Source organism: Hyla sarda, chromosome 10, assembly GCF_029499605.1.
Source record: "Hyla sarda isolate aHylSar1 chromosome 10, aHylSar1.hap1, whole genome shotgun sequence".
NCBI classification, from domain to species: domain Eukaryota; kingdom Metazoa; phylum Chordata; class Amphibia; order Anura; family Hylidae; genus Hyla; species Hyla sarda.
Window position 1 is genome coordinate 103,770,619 of NC_079198.1, and position 15,045 is coordinate 103,785,663.

Sequence of the window (15,045 nt, forward strand, 5' to 3'; positions counted from 1 at the left end):
ATATTCTAAGTAGATAAAACACAGGTTCTAAGTGGATGGAAAGGCAGAAAGAAACTCCAACAAAGAGCCCACATCTATCCAATAGCTAGTAGGATGTAACCAAGGGGCAGGTCCAAAAAATATTTTAAAGAGTACCCATCACTGGGTGGCACCTCCAACAGTGAGAAGGTATGGACAGATTATGTGGGAGATTTATCAAAACCTGTGGAGAGGCAAAGTTGACCAGTTGCCCATAGCAACCAATCAGATCGCTTCTTTCATTTTTCACAGGCCTTGATAAGAATGAAAGAAGCGATCTGATTGGTTGCTATGGGCATCCACAGGTTTTGATAAATCTCCCCGATTGAGTGCAATAAGGCTGGGGTATGATACCACTCATAAGCTTACACTGTGTCTCTTTATAAAAAGTACAGATAGAAGGATTGGAAGCCCGTTGCCAGATAATACATTTATAGAGATGCCCTATATCTAAGGCTATGTTCACACTTCAGAATGACCGCACGCAAAATCTCTGTGCGGACATTCCGGAGACTACGGGCACGGGCATAACATGCTGGCGCTAGGACTGCGGCATCCGCAGAAAGAATGGGCGTGTGCACAGTGCAACAGAATCCTGTTGAATTCGATGGGACTCTGCTACAGAGGAATTATTGTGCAGAATTCCGCCCAGAAATTCCGAGGTGTGAACACTGCTTAATAACAGTGGCATAATAAAAAGTGTGGAGCAGTCATCTCCAAACTGTGGACCTCCAGCTGTTGCAAAACTACAACTCCCAGCATGCCCGGACAGCCAACGGCTGTCCGGGCATGCTAGGAGTTGTAGTTTTGCGACAGCTGGAGATCCACAGTTTGGAGACCACTGATGTAGAAGCTTAATGTGTGGGAAAGCTACTATCCTATTTTAGTTTTTTATTTGTTTTAAGGGGTACACCGGTGGAAAACATATTTTTTTTAAATCAACTGGTGCCAGAAAGTTAAACAGATTTGTAAATTACTTCTATTAAAAAAAAAAATCTTTACCCTTCCAGTACTTTTTAGCAGCTGTATGCTACAGTGGAAATGCTTTTTTCTTTTTGAATCTCTTTTTTTTGTCTTCTCCACAGTGCTCTCTGCTGACACCTCTGTCCGTGTCAGGAACTGTCCAGAGCAGCATAGGTTTGCAATGGGGATTTTCTCCTGCTCTGGAAAATTCCTGACACGGACAGAGGTGTCAGCAGAGAGCACTGTGGACAAGACAAAAAAAAGAAATTCAAAAAGAAAATAATTTCCTCTGTAGCATAAAGCTGCTAAAAAGTACTGGAAGGGTAAAGATTTTTTAATAGAAGTCATTTACAAATCTGTTTAACTTTCTGGCACCAGTTGATTTAAAAAAAAAAAAATATATTTTTTTCCATTGGAAATAAAAATAAATAGGATAGTAGCTTTCCCACACACAAAGCTTCTACATCAGTGGTCTCCAAACTGTGGATCTCCAACTGTCGTGAATCTACAATTTCCACCGGAGTACTCCTTTAAAGGGTTTGGGCATTTATGGCCTTTCCTGTTGCCACCTCTGGGTTTCCCATCTATCAGAATATTGAGAATCCAGTGAACCCCAACCACTGATTCAGCTCACTGGGCGATCCCTGTACCAGCCTTTATTGGTTCACTAAGATGCTGTGGATTCTCCTATTGTCCCGCCCATCCATTTCATAAGACTGGCTGAACTCGCAATTAGAGATGAGCAAACTTACAGTAAATTCGATTTGTCACGAACTTCTCGGCTCGGCAGTTGATGACTTATCCTGTATAAATTAGTTCAGCTTTCAGGTGCTCCCGTGGGCTGGAAAAGGTGGATACAGTCCTAGGAAAGAGTCTCCTAGGACTGTATCCACCTTTTCCAGCCCACCGGAGCACCTGAAAGCTGAACTCATTTATGCAGGATAAGTCATCAACTGCCAAGCCGAGAAGTTCGTGACGAATCGAATTTACTGTAAGTTCGCTCATCTCTACTCGCAATATCCCCAGATTCTGCATATGGCTTTGCATCTATCTCGTGCCCTTTAGGGTAGGTTCAATGCTGTTGAATTAGTGATGAGCGGCATTGCCCATATTCGAATTTGCGATATTTCGCGAATATATAGACGAATATTTGTCCTACATTCGCAAATTTCGCGTATTCGTTATATTCGCATATGCGAATATTCTCATACGTGAATATTCACGTATTCGAGGAAGAAAACAGTGAGGGGGTGGGCAACTTTACTATTGGTTGCTAGGGATGTTGTTGATAACCTCTGACAAGTGTATTTGCATCATTCTAATTGGCCCACAAGCGAAAAGAAGGAATATGCAAATATGTGGAAAAAAGTGAATATTCGTCATTTCGAAATTTATAGCGAATATATTTGCAATATTCCCGAATTTGCTATAAAAATTCGAAATGCGAATATTCGCGCCCAACACTATGCTGAATGTTTGTACAGTTTCGGAAAATTTGCACTAAAAGTAAGTGAATGAGATTTGATATACTTTTAGGGAATGCTACAGAAATAAGCATTATGTTGCATACACTTGGGTTCCAATGGAGATTTATTTATTTGTTTATTTGTTTATAGTGCAGCATGTAAACTCCTTTTTGCTTCCCTATGTCTTGCAGCATTGTGAATGTTTTCCCATCCATTGCACATACATTTACCTAATGTTTGTGGTCTCCTGTTCCGCCTACACTGCTTGTTGTAATATGTTGCTTGTGTTGCTGGAACCCAGCCTTAAGTGGTTAATGGCGGGGTTGTGTGTTGGGTTTTGAGTAAGCATGACTTTGCAATCCTGGTGTCACTCCTTCTCCAGCACTGCAGTCTATTGTAATGTTTACCAGCCCGCGCACCTCGTGCAGTGCTGTCTGTCTGTGTATAATAGGACGTTACTCTTTAATATTTCATATAGCACATTCCTCCCCCTTATTAGACAAAAATGTATTTCTTTCTTTGTCCATTTTGTAAAACCTTAAATGAACACTCACTTAAAAAAAAAAAAAATTCAAATGTTTTATAGACAGGTCAAAAGTTTTCATAGTCGGGGTCTAAGTGCCTGGACCCCGACTGATCGCAAAAAAGAATGAAGTGAGACAAACTTAAAATGTAAGTCTGTCATTGTCTTGGTTATCCGTGATTTTCTCTTAGCAATTTAGTATTTGGTTTGGTTATATACACTCTGACATAGACCAATCAAAACTTCTCACGTGTCTTTAGGACAGGTCAAAGGTTTTTAAAGAAACAGGTAACTTGATATGCTGTTAAGAGTCTTTATCAGTAAGAACATGAGTTTTCTATAGATGAACTGTAACCTCTCTCTGTAAAGGTATCATACTCTTGTAACCATGGTTTTGCTTAACCACTTAAGGTCCTGCGCCATAAATGTATGGCGCTGCTAAGAGGTGCTTAGGGCATTCACGGCACTGCTATCCTGGATCTCCACATCTCCGGACGCGATGATCGGGCCGGTATTGCTGCTGTTATCTAACAGCAGCCACCCTGGCATATCGCCTAGAGGGTCCTGAGACCGGGCGAATCACCCGATGACCCCTGAAATAAGGGTGATTGGTGCTATCCCAGACAGCACCAATTACCCTTGCCCCGCAAAATTTGTAACACAATTTCTTCCGAGTACCCAAATACCCTATATGTGGACGTAAAGTGCTCAGCGGGCGCACTACAGGGCTCAGGAGGGAGAAACACCATGTACATTTAAGGCCCACCGTATATATTCGAGTATAACCCAAGTTTTTGAGCACGATTTTTTTTGTGCTGAAAACGCCCACCTCGGCTTAGACTCGAGTGAACTCTCCGCCTGTCAATCCCTTCTCAGTGGTCTTCTACCTGCGGACCTCCAGAGATTGCAAACCTACAACTCCCAGCATGCGGCCACTGCAGCCTTCGTCAGGAAGTTATTGTGAACTGGTCCGGGCCATCTATGCTGCAGGAACCATCCGGTGGGGATGGTTAGTCGTTGCGGGCTGTCCATATCAGCTCGGGGGGGGGGGGGGGCCCCTCTTCTCCGCGCTTCGGGCCTGCCCCGGACTAGTGACGTTGCCTTGACGACGACGCACAGGGCGCAACGTCCCTGTGCGTAGTCGTCAAGGCAACGTCAGTAGTCCGGGGCAGGCGCGGAGAAGAGGCCCCCCCCCGGTGAAAATGGACAGCCCGCAACGACTAACTATCCCCACCTGCAGCATAGATGGCCCGGACCAGCTCACCCTAACTTCCCGCCGAGGGAAGATGAGTACAAAACAAGAGGGGGGGGGGGGGTGGCCTGTATGATGATTAAGGCTGCAGTGGTCTTCAACCTGCGGACCTCCAGAGGTTTCAAAACCACAACTCCCAGCATGTCTGGACAGCTGATGGCTGTCCGGGCATGCTGGGAGTTGTAGTTTTGCAACATCTGGAGGTCCGCAGGTTGAAGACCACTGATGAAGGGATTGACAGGCGGTGATGATGAAGGGGGGGGGTGATGTATTTCCCGCCCTAGGCTTATAGTCGAGTCAATAACGGTTTATTTATTTATTTATTTTTTTTATCCTGGGTTTTTGTGGTAAAATTAGGGGCCTCTGCTTATATTCGGGTCGGCTTATACTTGAGTATACACGGTAAATTGGTGAATTGGTAAAAACCGCCCACATGAGACCCCATTTTGGAAACTACACCCCTCAAGGAATGTAATAAAGGGGTTGCACTGAGCATTTACACCCCACAGGTGTCTAAAATATTTTGGGAAATGTGGTCCGTGAAAATGAAAAATCGGTCAAACGCCGTTGGGGTGTAAATGCTCACTGCACCCCTTATTACATTCCTTGAGGGGTGTAGTTTTTTAAAATGGTGTCACATGTTGGGGGGGTCCACAGTTCTGGCACCACGGTGGGCTTTGTAAATGCACATGGCCCCCAACTTCAGTTCCAACCAAATTCTACAAAAGCTCAATGTGGCTCCTTCTCTTCTGAGCCCTGTAGTGCGCCCGCTGAGCATTTTACATCCACATATGGGGTATTTCCATTCTCCTAAGAAATGGGGTTACAAATTTTGGAAGGCTTTTTCTCCTATTACCCCTTGTGAAAATGAAAAATTTGGGGTAACATTAGCATTTTAGTGAAGAAAATCAATTTTTTTCACGTCCTACTTCAACAAAAGTTTGTCAAACCCCTGTGGGCTCACTATACCCATTGTTAGGTTCCTTAATGGGTGTAGTTTCCCAAATAGTGTACCATGTGTTTTATTTTTTTCTTCTCTGTTCTGGCACCATGGGGGCTTCCTAAATGCGACATGCCCCCCAAAAACCTTTTCAGCAAAATTCTCTCTTCAAAAGCCCGATGTCGCTCCTTCCCTTCTGAGCCCTGTATATTATTATTTTATATATTCTTTTATATATTTTATTTTTAACATATTTTTTTGATACATTTTTGATTAATAAAACATTTTCAAAATAAAAGCATAAACAACCATGAACATTTATTTTTTTATTTTTTTTCCATCTGCTTCATGACCCGAAGTGGTATAAGCCTGGTAAGACCATATCCAGACAAAGAACATCAATCAACAAAGTAGAAAAAAATAAAAAATTATCATAATCAGATTTAAACAATCAGGGTCCTCACCTAATTATCTTGGCGCATAGATAAGTAGGTAGATTGTAGTGTAAATACACAAGCATATATTGGCATGTAAACCCAGTAAGGCTGCATTCACACTACGTTTTGTCCGTACAGGGACTGGATCCGGCTGGGAGATGGGAAAACCGGGCGCTCCCGTATCCCAGCATACCACGGTTTTCAGTCTGGCCAGAAAAGCGTATACGGGGCAAAAAATGAGCCGACCGGAGTCACTATCTGACTCCGGTCGGCTCATTCAAGTAAATGAGATGGGAGCCGGGTCCGGCTGGGATACAGGAGTTCCCGATTTTCCCATCCCCCAGCCGGATCTGGCCGCCTTATAAACGAAACCTAGTGTGAATGCAGCCTTTATAACAAATCACTTCTCACTTAGAACAGCAAGAGAAGAAAAAAGAATGAAGTATATTAGAAAGGTTTATGTTTTGCCAAGATGTACAACACGTAAAAATGTTTGAATCTGACAGTGTCCATTTTAAAGAGAAAATGACAGCCAGTACGCCTACACTAAACCCAGTACGCCTACACTAAACCCAGTACGCCTACACTAAACCCAGTACGCCTACACTAAACCCAATACGCCTACACTAAACCCAATACGCCTACACTAAACCCAATACGCCTACACTAAACCCAATACACAGGGTTATAGTGCGGGCGAACCAGATTAAAATCATGTTTTACTCACCCAGATCATTGCCGCCATTCCTGAGATATACAGTGCATTAACCATTGTTGCTGATATGTTAATCGCTGGCTTTACACAATGGAGGCAGGACCCTGCATACCCAGCATCCCTACCTCCTTCCCCTCTGCTCTCATATGCCCGCCCACCTTATAAATATTCATGAGACCGCTTTCACCCATGGGAGCACGATGTGGGCAGGCATATGGAAGGAAGGATTGGTATGCCAGGTCCCACATTCATTGCGCAAAATGTGGGATTGACATATTATCAATGGAGGCGAATACATTTGTATATCTCCGGAATGGCGGCACCAAACCAGGGGAGTTATACATCATTTTTAATTTTCATTGCATTTAGTGCCCTTTAAATAACATACATCTGACCGTTGCCAAAAGAGTTTTGTGTACTCCCTTAATGGCCACCTGTCCCCCTGTGGAGTTGTCTGGAGAAGTGGGGAGCGCATTTTTTTTTTTTTTTTTTTGCATGCAAATTACCAGCAGCCTGCAGCAAATCTGCCCATTTCCATGCAGGTTTTCAGTGAGTGTTGGGAAATTACAAACAAGAAGTAAAAAAAGTCAGATTTCTTATATAGTGCCCACAATGCCACTTTTGTCAGTGGGCGGTGTCTGCTATTACAACGCAGATTATGCCATGTCCTGTTGTGAAAAACTTTCATCTATCTTTTTGACTTTTTTTTTATTTAAACTTTTCTGTCCTCTTTTTTTTATGCAGGAGAACAAGATCCATGCATGGACCATGCCCAGTAACCACGTTCGGACCAAAGGCCTGTATGCTGCAGAATCCAAAAGGGATCATGTGAGTAGTAGTCCACAAGAACAGCTCAATACTCCCTTTAAATGTTCATTTTCTTTATTTATTTTTTTCCTGTCTTTATTTCAACTTCACTATAACTGGTTTCAGATCTGGACCCTAATAAGGTTGGATTTTTTTTGCTGCTGTGGGGACATTTTTTTTTTTATCCGTAGAGAAATGGGGCTTGAATAGGGTTTTCTAACCTGTCTACAGGAGAGGTAATGAGTGTCTGAGGGGATCCAACCACTGGAATCAGACACTTATGCCCTATCCCGCTGATTAGGGGATATGGACGTACTCCATAATGAGTACTGGTATTTTATTCATCTTGTTGAAATAAAGGTAGGAGGAATAAGGTATATTCCCACCTCAATACACAAAAAAAAAAGGTTGCAGCAGCTGTTGGTGAAAAAATGGAGGCTCTTAGCGCACTTTTTGATCAAAATGTATCCCCCATCCATCACACGGAGGTGGCCTCACTTTGAATGGGACCCTAAAACACTTACACTACTCACCTCTGCTGGGCATATGGCCTATAACTGGGTAACATGCAGGATCCACTATCAGTTTAACAATTGATAACTTTTCTAACAAAAAAAAAGATAAATAGTCGGCACAACTACCTAATACACAGGTGCATGCTGCTGTGACGAATAAAAAATATACAAAAAGAAGGTTACAGCAGGACTCTTGGTCAAAGAATGGAGGCTATATGCCCAGCAGAGGTGAGTAGAATGAGCATGTTAGGGTCCTATCCGAAGTGAGGCCACCTCCACATGGTTGATGGGGGGGACACATTTTGATCAAAAAGTGTGCTAAGAGCCTCCATTTTTTTGACAGAGTGCTGCTGCATCTTTATTTACAATGGGGCAAAAAAGTATTTAGTCAGCCACCAATTGTGCAAGTTCTCCCACTTAAAAAGAGGCCTGTAATTTTCATCATAGGGATAAGTCAACTATGAGAGAGAGAAAAATCCATAAAATCACATTGTCTGATTTTTTAATAATTTATTTGCAAATTATGGTGGAAAATAAGTATTTGGTCCATAGTAAAAGTTCATCTCAATACTTTGTTATATACCCATTGTTGGCAATGACAGAGGTCAAATGTTTTCTGTAAGTCTTCACACACTGTTGCTGGTATTTTGTCCCATTCCCCTATGCAGATCTCTAGAGCAGTAATGTTTTGGGGCTGTCGCTGGGCAACACGGACTTTCAATTCCCTCCAAAGGTTTTCTATGGGGTTGAGATCTGGAGACTGGCTAGGCCACTCCAGGACCTTGAAATGCTTCTTACTAAGCCACTCCTTCGTTGCCCGGGTGGTGTGTTTGGGATCATTGTCATGCTGAAAGACCCAGCCACGTTTCATCTTCAATGCCCTTGCTGATGGAAGGAGGTTTTCACTCATTCTCACAATACATTCATTCTTTCCTTTACACGGATCAGTTGTCTTGGGCCCTTTGCTGAAGAACTGCTCCAAAGCATGATGTTTCCACCCCCGTGCTTCACAGTAGGTAAGGTGTTCTTTGGATGCAACTCAGCATTCTTTCTCCACCAAACACGACTAGTTGAGTTTTTACCAAAAAGTTCGACTTTGGATTAATCTGACCATATGACATTCTCTCAATACTCTTCTGGATCATCCAAATGCTCTCTAGCAAACTTCAGATGGGCCCGGACATGTACTGGCTTAAGCAGGGGGACACATATGGCACTGCATGATTTGAGTCCCTGGCGGCATAGTGTGTTACTGATGGTTGCCTTTGTTACTTTGGTCCCAGCTCTCTGCAGGTCATTCACAAGGTCGCCGTGTTGTTCTGGGATTTTGGCTCACTGTTCTTGTGATCATTTTGACACCACGGGGTGAGATCTTGCGTGGAGCCCCAGATCGAGGGAGATTATCAGTGGTCTTGTATGTCTTCCATTTTCTAATAATTGCTCCCACACTTGATTTCTTCACACCAAGCTGCTTGCCTATTGCAGATTCAGTCTTCCCAGCCTGGTGCAGGTCTACAATTTTGTTTCTGGTGTCCTTTGACAGCTCTTTGGTCTTGGCCATAGTGGAGTTTGGAGTGTGACTGTTTGAGGTTGTGGACAGGTGTCTTTTATACTGATAACAAGTTCAAACAGGAGCCATTAATACAGGTAACGAGTGGAGGACAGAGGAGACTCTTAAAGAAGAAGTTACAGGTCTGTGAGAGCCAGAAATCTTGCTTCCACCATAATTTTTTTTTTGCTACCCCCAAAACCTCTGTATTTCAGTGTATTATGCTTAACCACATGAAAGTGACAGGTAGCCTGGTGGACGTTGCCATTGCCATGTTTTAGACTTACACTCGACTCAGATCCTCGGCTGCCATGGAAAATCATCGGCACCATACAGCCAGCTCATGGGGGTGCTGATGGAAGTAACCTCTTTCCTCTATCCACATAGATTTCAAAGTTATTTTTGACAAACTAAGGGGTTAAAAGGCTAGGATCTGAGTTATCTAAATTGTTAAATAAAGCAACAGTATAAATAGACTTTCTAAATCAATGCATTTCTATGGTATCGGACTTAAAAACAACTGTGTAGTCTGATCCTGCAGTCGTTCCAGTTGATTCAGGGTCCTTTTGTAGCTCAGCGTAGCCTATTCATAGTTATTATTTAAGCCGTTTACTTATAATTTATATAAACCATGTCCACTGTGGAGCTGCTGATCCCTCGCTCTCCTCTTTTTTTTTGTTCTTTCATGGTGTATTTCAGTAACCAGTCTGTTTGGTGTCAGGGCAGGACAAGTTGGGTGGAGCTATTGTAATTGTCTCTGTACAGTAAATACAGGGATCCGTAGGCTCAGGGTGCTGCACTTGGTATCCCTTGTATACCTGGTATCCCTTGTCCTGTGACTCACACCGTATGTGAACGCCATGACAATATTGACTCTGCAGGTTTTGTTGTACCAGGTAAACAGGGGAGCGAAAAGTGAACTTTTGATTTTAAAGCAAACACTATAATAGGTTCTTATCATTTGGATAACATTTTATAGCAGGGACGGACAGAGTAATAAGGACCTTCAGACAAGGGTTGGGGTCATAGGCCGCTTACCACCCGTATAAGAGACATTTATTTTTTTTTAATATCATTTCTCTATAACAGTGTTTCCCAACCAGGGTGCCTCCAGCTGTTGCAAAACTGCAACTCCCAGCATGCCCGGACAGACTTTGGCTGTCCGGGCATGCAGGGAGTTGCAGTTTTGCAACAGCTGGAGGCCCCCTGGTTGGAAAACAGCTGGAGGCACCCTTGTTGGGAAACACTGCCACCCTGGTTGGGAAACCCTGCTCTATATAAACACTTAAATGGGTACTCCGGTGGAATTTTTTATTTTTAATCAACTGATGCCAGAAAGTTATACAGATTTGTAAATGACTTCTATTAAAAAATCTTTATCCTTCCAGTACTTTTTAGCAACTGTATGCTCTCGAGGAAATTCTTTTCTTTTTGAATTTCTTTTATGTCTTGTCCACAGTGCTCTCTGCTGACACCTGATGCCCGTATCCGGAACTGTCAAGAGCAGGAGAAAATCCTCATAGGAACTGTCCAGAGTAGCATAGGTTTGCTATGAGGATTTGCTAAGAGTTCTCCTGCTCTTGACAGTTACTGATACGGGCATCAGGTGTCAGTAGAGAGCACTGTGGACAAGACAAAAAAGAAATTCAAAAAGCAAAGAATTTCCTCGAGAGCATAAAGCTGCTATAAAGTACTGGAAGGATAAAGATTTTTTTAATAGAAGTCATTTACAAATCTCAAGGTAGAGTAGAGTAAAGTAGAGTACTAAATATACTTTTAGAAGCCTATATCTCTAAGAATGTTTGTTTTTTATTTTGTTTGATAAAATGACATATATAGTGCACAAATTCCCCACACAGGGCCCTAGATTGATTTGCATATAACATACAAAGTAATGTAAAATCAATATAGTATTCATAAAATATTAATAAAATCTCAGCCATAGGGAGTAGTGGATTGTGCTGCTTGTTTAGCCTTCTGATAGTTGGGAATATATTCAGTCTATATAATATAATGGTGGTATGATATTGGTTCAATGTCCATATATAATATTGAAATGGTACTCATGAAATATAGTTTTACTTGTTACCCGTTCCTGATGCTGACTCCTACGCTGTAGTGATTGTGCCCGTGCAAAGCTCCGGCTTGTCTATGTGCGCTGGCAAGCGCTGAGTGCGGCTGGTCCAAGCCACGCTGGACTCGATGGATGTCGCACAGTGGTAAGTCCTCGTGGCGGCGTCTGACGTCAGCAGGGAGAAGGTATCAGCGGTAGATGGATAGCAGGAGCGGCCGTGACAGCGGGAGGGCGAGAGAGCGCGGCAAGTGGATCTCTAAGTAGATGGATCTTGGGAACGGCAAGTTGGTAGATGGATAGCAAGTGATTGGAAAAGGTGATAAAACACAAATTCCGGGCTCTCAGTGGCTAGCAAACCACTATGGCTTCCGATGTGTCTCTTTGGAGGTATCTGGCTAAACGCGTTTCAGGGTGCTCAGGCAATTAGCACTCAACCCCTTCTTCAGTAGCTATGTCAGCATACACAGTGAAGTAAAATTACATACCGTATATACTTCAATGTATATGTCATATTCACTGTGTATATGCGGTTTCCATTGACCAGTGTGAATGAATGCTGATTACTAACGATGTTCCGCACTCAGCGCTTTCCAGCGCACACAGACAAGCCGGAGCTTTGCACGGGCACAAACACTACAGCGTAGGAGTCAGCATCAGGAACGGGTAACAAGTAAAACTATATTTCAAGATACCATTTCAATAACCTATATGGACATTGAACCAATATCATACCACCATTATATTATATAGACTGAATATATTCCGGACTATCAGAAAGCTAAACAAGCAGCACAATCCACTACTCCCTATGGCTGAAATGTTATTAATATTTTATGAATACTATTGATTTTACATTACTTTGTATGTTGTATGCAAATTAATCTATTCCTCCCGCAAGGGCCGTGTGTGCGAAATTTGTGCACTATATATGTCATTTTATCAAACAAAATACAAAAATTATTATTTTTTTTTTTGAAGCACGGTCTTAGAGATATATGATTCTAAAAGTATATTTAGTACTCTACTTTCCTTGAGGTTTGGGCTATTTTTTTTCATACAATTCCAGAATTACTTAATCCACCTTGGGTATAGGTGTTTGCCCGGTTTACCTCGGATAGTAGTTAGTTGTGAGCTGCACCAATCCTTTCCATTTTTGTAATTTTACAAATTTGTTTTATGAACTGGTGCCAGAAAGTAAAAATTTTTTCCACCGGAGTACCCCTTTAAAGCATTACTGTCATTTAGAAAAACTTCTGTCATGCAAACCTGTCACGAGTTTGGCAAGTCTGTAAGAAGAGCCTAAGGCTGGCTTCACCCTACGGAATTTCTGCACGGAATTCAGTTTTGAAATTCCGCTCAGAAATTCTTTTGCAGCTGGCAATGGGATTCCGCTGCACATTGCACTCCAGAAAATCACCTCGAAAAATTCTGCCAGAACATTAAACTTGTTCAATGTTCCAGTGGATCTCTGCTCCGAATACATTGCCGTCTAAGGGAAATGCAATGTCTGTGCAGTCCTAGCACCAACTGATTCCGTTGGTGCTGCCCGCACTTGGATCTCAGAGATTCTTTAGTGTGAAACCGGCCTTAGAGCGATGCTTAAAGGGGTATTCCGCCCCTTGACATCTTATCCCCTATCCAAAGGATAGGGGATAAGATGTCAGATCGCCGCGGTCCCGCTGCTGAGGACCCCCGGGATCCCTGCTGCGGCACCGCGCTATCATTACAGCACAGAGCGAGTTCGCTCTGTGCGTAATGATGGGCGGTACAGGGGCCGGAGCATAGTTACATCACGGCGCCGCCCCTCATGACATCACGGCCCGTCCCCTTAATGCAAGTCTATGGGAGTGGTGTGACGACCACCACGCATAGACTTGTATTGAAAGGGGCGGGCCGTGACATCACGAGGGGCGGAGCCGTGATGTAACTATGCTCCGGCCCCTGTACCGCCCATCATTACGTGCAGAGCGAACTCGCTCTGTGCTGTAATGATAGCGGGGATCCCAGGGGTCCCCAGCAGCGGGACCGCGGCGATCGGACATCTTATCCCCTATCCTTTGGATAGGGGATAAGATGTCAAGGGGCAGAGTACCCCTTTAATGCAGAAGACTGGCTCCAGTGACCATACTGCAGCTGTCTCCTGCAGTGAGATGTTTTTTGCCGCAGTTCTGCTGCAGATTTTCTTCTCCAGATTTTGCTGCCCAATAAAGTCAATGGGTTAGCAAGATCTGCAGCACAAATACGCACCTGTCAACGTGCCCTAAGGGTCTATTCACACGTATAGTATCTGTATAGTATCTGAATTGTAACTGCAGATTAGAAGCTGTGCTCGCTCATTTAGTTAACATTAAAATCTGCAACAGAAAATCCGGCGCATCAAATCTGCGCAGGATCCTGTACGTGTGAATACACCTTTTTAAGGGCACGTTCCCACTTGGTGTATACGCAGAGTGTATATGGAAAATCTGCAGCCGCATCGGGAAATACGCTGCATATCCCTCGCTCACCATACATACAAGGCTTTCTGGCGGCAGCCCTATGTGTGCAGTCAGTTTTGGAGGCGGAGCTGCGTGTCAGTTACATGGCCCCGCCTCCAAAACTCACTGCACACATAGGGTTGCCACCGGAAAGCCTTGTATGTATGGTGAGCGAGGGAATGCAGCGTATTTCCCGCTGCTGCAGATTTTCCATATACACTCTGCGTATACACCAAGTGGGAACGTGCCCTGGCACCACCACCAATCAGCTGTTGGCTAGAGCCGTCATGGCCACAGACGGCGAACGCATCCAAATGCAGACAGCTCTGAATATATTTTGCAAAACTGTTGTGGAAGCTGAGCTGCAATGACCCAGCATGGCCACTATGTGGTATATGGCACTACCTGCTTCCTGCTCCAGGTGTCGACCCCTATCGAACAGATACTGATGGCCAATCCTTGGGATAGGCCATGAGTTTTTTAACCCCTTTTTAAGCTTTTTCTGAGGTTATACATCCTCATCTATGGAGAGGTTCTGTAGGCAAAATGTAGTACTCCTTAAAGGGCTATTCCAGGGCAAAACTTTTTTTTTATATATATATATATATCAACTGGCTCCAGAAAGTTAAACAGATTTGTAAATGACTTCTATTAAAAAAAATCTTAATCCTTCCAATAATTATCAGCTGCTGAAGTTGTTGTTCTTTTCTGTCTGGCAACAGTGCTCTCTGCTGACATCTCTGCTTGTCTCGGGAACTGCACAGAGTAGAAGAGGTTTGCTATGGGGATTTGCTTCTACTCTGGACAGTTCCGGAGATAGGTGTCATCAGAGAGCACTTAGACAGAAAAGAACAACTCAACTTCAGCAGCTCATAAGTACTGAAAGGATTAAGATTTTTTAATAGAAGTAATTTACAAATCTGTTTAACTTTCTGGAGCCAGTTGAGATATATAAGTTTTTCCTGGATAACCTCTTTTAAACCCTGCTGCATCTGAAGAAAACATGCGACCTTCTCGTCTGCTAAACGTCAGTTTCACCTGACCCATCACTTGCAGCACTTTTCCTTGTTGTTTTGATGCTAAAGGGAAATTTTAAAGCACAATTCAACCTCAGAAATTAAAATAAATAAATAAATTAAAAATACATCATCAATTCCTAAAACAGTGCCACTCCTATTCATCGACTGTCTGGTATTGCAGTTTATCCCTATTCACATAAATGGATCGGAACTGCAATACCATCCCTTGACTGCAGAGGCACTGTAGATTCCCTAGATTAGTTATTGCATTATATCAGTGGTCTCCAAAC

General features: G+C 43.2%; 1 protein-coding gene across 2 annotated transcripts in view; it reads left to right on the forward strand.

The window, feature by feature from the left end:
• NADK (NAD kinase) overlaps nucleotides 1-15,045 on the forward strand; it is a 98,907-nt gene that overhangs the window by 46,087 nt on the left and 37,775 nt on the right. For both annotated transcript variants that reach the window (XM_056542732.1, XM_056542733.1), the window contains exon 3: nucleotides 7,059-7,142. In XM_056542732.1, coding sequence (XP_056398707.1) covers nucleotides 7,059-7,142 — 84 coding nt within the window. The remainder of the gene's footprint in view (nucleotides 1-7,058; nucleotides 7,143-15,045) is intronic.